The sequence below is a fragment of the Haplochromis burtoni genome, unplaced genomic scaffold, assembly GCF_018398535.1.
Source record: "Haplochromis burtoni strain Fernald_Lab_line unplaced genomic scaffold, NCSU_Asbu1 Contig_59, whole genome shotgun sequence".
Classification (NCBI taxonomy): Eukaryota; Metazoa; Chordata; class Actinopteri; order Cichliformes; family Cichlidae; genus Haplochromis; species Haplochromis burtoni.
Genome location: NW_024582420.1, coordinates 792,652 through 801,113, shown reverse-complemented (window position 1 = coordinate 801,113; position 8,462 = coordinate 792,652). Strand labels below are relative to the sequence as shown.

Genomic DNA, 8,462 nt, shown 5'->3' with positions numbered 1-8,462 from the left:
CCCGGGGGTTGGGGACCGCTGGGGTAGATAGCACATCCCATTCAACTAAAATCTGAGAATGACATAACTGAACATGAAAAGACTGTTGGCATAACTCAGAATTAAAAAACAAAAAACGAGGATGACCTTCTCCCAGGTTGAGCAGGCAACCATGTGCTGAAAGGCTAAATGCATTTAACCGGATTTGACTTTGAACCGTGGCCCTTTGTGGAGTGTCTTCCACCACTCTCTCTTCCTGCTTTCTGTTTCCTCTTCACTAAAAAACCCCAACAATGAAGACGATCACAGAGCTGAAGAAGCAAGCATGGGACAAAATCCTTTTCTGTGCAGCCACTTGAGAGGTGTGAAAGGGAAGTGTATCAGGTTATGATAAAATGTCTTTCCCTACCTGTAATTTCAGCCTACCATCCACCTTTTCAATGTAGTCAATCTCTCCTCAAGACACTTTATGTTTATAGACTCTTAAACACACTTTGGTGCACTTTCAAAGGCAGCACCTGCCATAAATTATATTTTGCTGCCTGCAGAGCATCTTTACATTTAATACTTTCTGTTCCCAGGCTATCTTAAAGTTATTTTCACTTTCACTTGCTGTCTGCATTTTTGGGGAGACAAATTATAGGTGCAGCTTTTGGTCTTAGCTGCTGCTTCTCACCAACAACAACAAAAAGTGTTTGTGAGCTCTAAATTAATCAAATGTGTTAGTACAGAAGTGTCAAGAACACAGCTCGGGGTCTTTTGGAAGTTGTCTTCATCCGCATGTGCCCGATCATTTCCCTTTCTCTTGCTATGGATGAGAAAACTGTGTAGATTAATATCTCTTTTGTTGTTTCCTTTAGACATTTCGTAGCGTTCATACATTATGTACTTGGTTGTGAGACTGATGTAATGAGTCAAACTCGTTTCCATCATCAGTCCAGAGTGCATTGCACATGTAAAATAATCACAGTCTTTATAGGTCATAATATGGAATAACGTTGCTGCTTTTTTAATGGATGAAATTCATATGTTTTTAACATAATGCTTTAGCAAGAGAGATTATTGATGGCATATTAAGGACCACAAGTTGAAATAGGCAGGGTTCCTTTTTTCCTCTCTTTGAAAACAGGAAAGGGATGACAATCTTTTCACAGAGTAAGCGAATAAACCCATTCTTCACCTTTCTCTACTTTTTAAACTATTCCAAGTCATACTTTGGGTCACAGCCACAACACAAATTTACGCGTCTCTTAGTTCTTCTCGCCATGCGGGGGGGATTGATCTCGTTGAAACAGCAGGGTTACACCCTTCCTGAAGCGGTGGTCCCTGACGCTGTAAATAATAACATTACAGCAACTGTTTCCTGTCAGAATCCAGAAGGCAAAAAAGGAGAAATTACACCAGGTGTATCCCACCACGTTCCCCAGCACAAACACTGCAATGGGCGTGAAGGATGCTGTAAAGGCAAATGTTAATATGCCAATTGTTTTGGCTGCTTTGATGTCTGAAAAAGAGGGCCTGTGAGGGCATCCTCCACCTCCTCCTCCTCCATCGCTCAGACTCCCCTCTGAGAGTAGTTTGCGTTTTTGGGAGTACCGCCGAATGCTAGTGAAAGACACGATATTAACAGCCAATGTGCCACCGAGCAGTGTGAAATCGAACGCTGGGAATAACAACAAGATGTTGGCATCAGGCGGGAGATGGCCTCCAAGCATGAGTGGGGTGTAGTTACACATGCGACTGCACTCATTGTACTCCAAAGTGAAGTTTCTGCTGAAGATGAGAGGCGCTAAAGCCAGCAGAAAGCTGGAAGCCCAGGAGAACAGGATGAGGAACAGAGTTCGTCTTCGGGTCACCAAGGCGTCCTTTTGGAGTGGCCACAGGATGGCCACACTGCGCTCCAAAGTCATTAGGAAAATGGTGCTGATGGAAACAAATGTGCATCCAGCAAACACTGGACCAATCAGCATGCAGGGCTGCCATGGGCTTACTAGTCCACCACGAGAAGAGGAGTTGGCAGGGGAAGTAGAAGTACCCTGATACCAAACAGGGGGCGTGGTGGTTACCATCAGAGAGATTTCAGTGTAGATGGAAAAAGGAACCACGAGGACACCGACCATCATATCTGCTATGGCCAGAGACACTGTCACAGAGAAGAAAGAAGAGGAAGATGTCATGTTGGATAGCTGTATTTAGTTTTCCTTATTATCATTTACTTAGCATTTTACCATTAATCACAAGAACTGCTTTATTTTTAAGCCATTATTTGCAGAATTTAAAAAACAACCTTTCTGATTTAGGTTTTCCATAAATTTAAATGAATCAGTTGTGCTGAATGAAACTATTTAATATAAGACATAATGTGGATTGCACAACACTGGTCACTATATTCTTCATTTCCAGTTAATACTTGTACAGCTGCTGTTATTGTGTATATATTTATTTATTTATTTATTTATATTTCTTCATACATTCTTATATAGTTCTATACTGTGTATTGTGTATTTTGTTGTACAGTTATTTTATTTTTAACCTTAATTTTTTTTTTATATTTTATTCCTTCCTAGTTAAATTTACCCTTTTTAATTTTTCATATTTATTTCCTATCTTATTCATAGCCTTTTTTTTTTTAGGTCACGAGCAGTTGTCTAAGCATTTCACTGCATATCGTACTGTGTATGACTGTGTACGTGACAAATAAAATTTGAATTTGAATTTGAAGTTGATTTATAATACTGTATAATCCCTTCTGGTCACTGCCACCTTGTGAAAGGAATGCAATACTTATACATTATACATATAATACAATTTACAATATATTTATTGCTTAAAATTAAAGATTCTCTTATATCTCTCTAGACTGAAAAAAAAAGTCTTCTTTAATATTACTGCATTTTACAAACAGGAAATTAAATTTTACTAAGGAATTGTTTTTTGCGTTTCTTGAAATTAGAGCCCTACCAATATAATGTTGAGGGACGATATATTGCCCAGTAATATCTATGTGATATACCAGAGGATAAATTAAAATACAAAAGGAAAGAAGAGGTGGAACAAACTCTTATAATCTTGTTGTTAGTATTAAGGTTGCATAGTTTGTCCACCAGAGGGCACTCTACAACATTCCTGCATGTGTTTGGAACCACACAAACACAACAGCCAGCAGATACAAGAAATGTAAACCAGTGATCTATGACTTAATGTAGCAATATGAACAGAATCGTTATATTATATTAGTAAGGAGTTATAAATAACTGCACATGACCAATGTCAGGTAAATCTGTTTATGTTTCCTGTGCCTGAAAGAAAAAAATATATCAGCTGATATCAGATTTCATATCAAATATCTGTAAATATCTGATGTTGGTCGGGCTCTACTGGAATCAATCCATGAAACTTGATTTACACTCTAGATGTACATGTTAAGATGTGGTGATAAAGCAGTTCAATTATTATTTTTTAATTCAATTCAATAAATGTTATTTATATAGCACAAAATTACAACAAAAGTTGTCTCAACACACAGTTCACAACATTTACCTTTCAGGTATCCCTGTGGTGTTCTCGACTGTCTGGTCTGCACAAACACTGTAAGTGTGACCACGTTCCCAACCACGATGGCAAATGCTAGGCTGACCATGAATGCCACTGCCAAGGTGCGATTGAGAACCCCACAGCAACACACGGTACATAGTGGGGCCAGTGAATGGCCTGACCCCAGTCCTGCCTGAGCAGCTGCAGTCAGGTTAAACGGACAGTCAGTGGTCACCAGCAAAGCTGCCGTACTCCCAGGAACACTGACGTTGGGAAGCAGAGCAGTCATGTCCCAGGTTAGACTGGTTTTAAGGCTTGTGATGCAGTGGTGGCGGGACCACTCAGGAGACCATGTCCTGGACTGGGAAACTCTCCTAATGGGAAAAAAATAGGTAAGCATTGAAAACCTTATATCACATAATAAGCACATTATGTCCAACAGTTAACAGTCATGGTATTTCTCTTTTTGATGGCCGAATTGAACCAATGTTTTTTTTTTTCTAATTCTCTATTTCTAAAAAAGATTTTCTAAATGCAGTTGTTAAAAATCGCATTAAATTTGTTATTTCTCATGATTTCAATAGAAATTTTTATTTTTTAACAAATGTCAGATAATTTTAGGTCGCTCATACCAGACACAATAGCACTTTTGCAGCACTCAAAATCACATCATTTAAAGCTTTGAATCGGTTACTGCAGTCAGTAGCAAACCTTTTAATATATATTTATCATCTGCAAATTTAGGGATGTTTGATTTTAACCTCTGAAAGCCACCATAAGACATAAGTGGGTATACTCTATATCTTTGCTGCCATTCAAACAGTGGCATTAAAACAGTTCTTACAAACATAGCTTTTAATATAAATTGAAGCATGTAATCCAATAATATACTTGACTCAAAGGGTTTGAAGTGCTAAAAGTCTGTAGTATATGACATGTGTAGGGTAGAGAGGTTGTGCTTATGTTGCAGTACAGATATGTTACACTAAAGGCTGAATAAAAAACAGCCTTACAAATCATAGGTAGTCTTCTTTTTCTCCAGCTGGAGAGTATTGGCACTGAATTTATTACTTGTGTGTACCAGCTACGTGCTGTTTCTGTGCCCTAACACTGTTGGAAGCACCTCGATGCTGTCAGTTCCCATGCTGAAACTCTGAGTTCAGTACCAAATGTCTTTCTCAGCTGACAACTAAATACACGAGTCCTTCAATCATTTATGCTGTTCACTGGGCCAGAGAGCAGGAAGGTACGCACAGAGGACGAAACAAAAGGTAACAGGAGTGGACATATTCAGACCAGAGCAAAACCAAATCAAAGCCTGCATTTGCTGTGCAGCTTTGTGTGCAGAAACATGGTCAACAAAACATCACAGCTGTGGCTGAAATCCTTTCACTAATATCAGCAGGGAATTAGAGGTTCTTGAGAAGCAAGGGAAACACTTGTGTATTTTTTCTGTGACTGGCTCATGGTTCAGGGTTGAATTAAGATCAGATATGAAAGACCCTCAAAACTTGTCTGGAAACAAGGGCCAGATATAAAACAACCTGACGTTTTACTTGTTATTAGCAATATAGTGAAGTGGGTTTGATCCTGGGCGGAGACAAAAAAAAATTATATGATATCACAGAAACGATATCACGCTAAATATCTGCTAAACGAAACACGTGGTGACCCTTCGTGAATAAGGGATCAGCTGAATGTAGCTTTATGAACAGAAAAATAAATTTATATTTATAAAGCTGATAAGAAATTTCATCATTTTGAAATTTTGGTCACTTTGTTATTTGTTTTAATTAAGTGACTCTTACTGAGATGTAAGATTTTACAAACAATAAATTAGATTACACAGATGCACCTTTGGTACAAGTGACTTCAGTCTCCAGCATGTGTGGGTCAATCGTTTACTTGCTGGAAACACTTTTACTTCCTGCTAATGTTGATAAGGCCTGTCAGATTGCAAATGTCTAGATGTCAGTGGTGTGTTCACACTTATCACCTGAGTAAATTATAAACAGTGTTCTCATTATTGGAGGTTTTCCATCCCTGGTTATCTGGAAACGAAAAAAAGACATTTGGTTGTCTGACATTTCTGTTTTTCATGTGACAAAAAGATTTTGGATCACTCCTAATGCCTTAATTTTAATTTGTTATGTTCTGTATTGGCTGCTTTATCTCATTTGCTTTTCAAAATACTAGAAATCCTAAGTATGTGATTACTTTTCATGTTTACCCATCGTTTGCGTATGCTTATGAAACAACGGGGCATGCTGTTCCTCATAGGTACAAATGAGCTTTCGCGGTTTTCTCACCTTTTCGCATTGTAAAATAAAGAGAAAGAGCTTTATTTGTCTTCTTGTACTTTCAAAGCAAGGCTTTCCTGTCAAGCTCTCGTCACTTCTGATATTTCTTCCTCTGAGCTCATCTCTTTCATGTCAACCCTGCCTCAAAAGACAATTACGAATCTTTCGTTTTCATGGTTATGTTGTGCTGAGAAATGCAATTGCTGCTTGGATTGTTTAGAGACATTTTTTCAGAGCGAACGATGTTCTACATTTATACGTCCTGGCCACAGCAGCAGTCATATGAATGCAAAGGATAGACATGTGAGTCCAAAGTGTGAAGAGCGAGCACACTCCTGTCTGTGATTAATTTTGGGCAACAATACCAACTCGGTCAGGGTGGTATTGTTGTATTGTTCAGTCTCTTTCTGCATAAAACTAGAGTGCAGTCTGATGTGTGCTGACAGTGTCTCAACACAAGCTTAAAAATATGTTGAATACTTCAATATTAACATTGTTTGTCTTTATCCTAACAGAAACATAATTTGGTTGGCCCCATATGCCTCCATGAAAACATTATTGTTGTTGCAAATTAGCTGCACATAAATAACAGCAGACACATCCGGTGCATTTCTGTAATGTTTGTTTTTTGGTATCATGTTCCTGAGTTTCCCAAAGACCCCTCTGCTGCTCAAGCATGCTGCACAGCTGTAGCTCTCTGTGGAGTTCTGTTAAAATGAATTTTACATCCTCGCCGTCTCACAGCCCCACTGTGGTGCATCTGAAAGCTAACAATGGAAAGTTGTCGTCAGTGAAACCCAAACTGTCATTTAGTTTGGAGTCAAGTCTCTTTCAGCTGCGGTTCACAGCAAAAACCAAGGGGCAACTTCCAGGGTTTTAAAATTAGGACAATGGAGAAGTGTCATTAACTGCAGCTCCTTAAAGGAAGTCAGTCCTCCCAGACCTGCCATGATAAGATTACACTTTAGAGCAGAAATAAGCAGTCGATGGATGCTTTTATCATTTTTCTGCTTTTTGTTGTTGTTGTTTTGCACACTTAATACTGAGCTACAGTATCGATCATTCAAATAAAAAAGGCACCTTACTCAAGTGATGAACCAGTGTTGTGTTTACACAAAACAGACAACTGAACCTATTTTAAATTGTGTCTTTATGCACTTTGTTAATTTTAAACTTTTGTTCAGTGTCATTAATATATGCAGAGGAGCTCAGAGAGGTAAAACTGTGAGTGTTACAGTGAGCCATCTGTAAACACAGTGGAGGCTCTGTCACGGTTTGAGGCTGCACTTCAGGCTTCAGTGTTGGAGATCTTGTCAAAATTGATGGAACGTATTGTTGGATTTGTATCCAACATGCAATACTATCTGGAAAGCATCTGCTAGTGCAGGAAAAATATGCTTGGGCAGAAAAACACATCATTTAGGATGATCAGATTGGCCTCCTAAGAGCCTGGACCTCAGTATTATTGAACCAAAACAGAACAAGGCAGCCAACATCCAAGGAAGAGCTTTGAATGTTCTTCAAGAAGCCTGGAGAACTATTCCTGAAGACTACTTCAAGAAATTACAAGAACACTTACCCAGGGAAGTGTTGTAGAATAAATACTGATTTTCAAGCTTGTTAAAAATGTACTAACTCATTTTCCAAGCCAACTTGAGACATTTTCACAGTGCTCTGTAGTCTATGCTGTATCGTGCCAAAAGAAAGATCTCATTTCATTGCTTCCACCCTTGTAAATTAGTTTTATTTAACACAAAATATGACATTTAAAGCTATAAACAATTATTTTTCTGTATTTTTATGACTTTATCAGCGGCCAGAATATTTCTGTTTTGTTCTTTTCTTAAACAGATTTTTCCTCTTTTACAGATTATACTAGATTATAGTTTATAAGTCTCAGACCAAAAACTTAATATCCCTGTCATTTCAGTGCTGCAGTGGCCAAAGGCATTCATTTTATTAGCCAGATATGTTGAAAATCAATTCTGAGCTTCGAAGAATCGTTATCTGTTATTCAGTTCAGCAAAATTCAGATTGTGAGAAAATCCATCTGCCCTTTTGATTTTCTCTAAAGCTTGATATTTGCTCCCCCTCTGTGTCGGTAACACTGAGCTGCAGGCACAATGATAACTCAGCCTGAACAAGGCCAAGAGAGTGTTTAAAGAAGACTGTTTTCATTTTACAATTTATGAAAGCAGCTCTTGAAAATCTAAAATTCTTAAAATGGGTAGCAGCGAATGGTGAGGAATTATGACGTCAAGCATAGTTCAGCCTTTGACTGTGTTTCGTCTTTTTATGAGTGCATTCTTTTGTCTGAGAAAGATACAGTGTCATAGGGGTGTTTAAAAAAACTGATTCTAGTCTAAATTATATGCTCTTAAAATCAACAGGATTAGACAACTGCTTTCAAGTCAGAGTAATTATTTTACTTTAAATTTCCCGATGGTGCTGGTGGTAAAACAAAAGGAAAATTATTTAAGGGAGGATGGGAGATGAACCTCATTAAGGGGCTTTTTGCCCTTACCTTGAGTGAAGATGACAAGCGGAAGCCTTCCCTGTGGCAAGACCTCAGGCACAGTGAGACAAGCAGCTGACAGCAAAGACCGCACGCACACACACACACACACACACACACACACACACACACAC

General features: G+C 38.5%; 1 protein-coding gene across 1 annotated transcript in view; it reads right to left on the bottom strand.

The window, feature by feature from the left end:
- The window catches only part of LOC102295309 (trace amine-associated receptor 13c), a 16,541-nt gene continuing 8,079 nt past the window's right edge, over positions 1-8,462 (bottom strand). Inside the window, exons 2-3 of the mRNA XM_005937193.2 lie at positions 3,520-3,887; positions 1-2,122 (exon numbers count right to left, since the gene is read on the bottom strand). Coding sequence (XP_005937255.1) covers positions 1,230-2,122; positions 3,520-3,802 — 1,176 coding nt within the window. The 5' untranslated portion in view covers positions 3,803-3,887 and the 3' untranslated portion in view covers positions 1-1,229. The remainder of the gene's footprint in view (positions 2,123-3,519; positions 3,888-8,462) is intronic.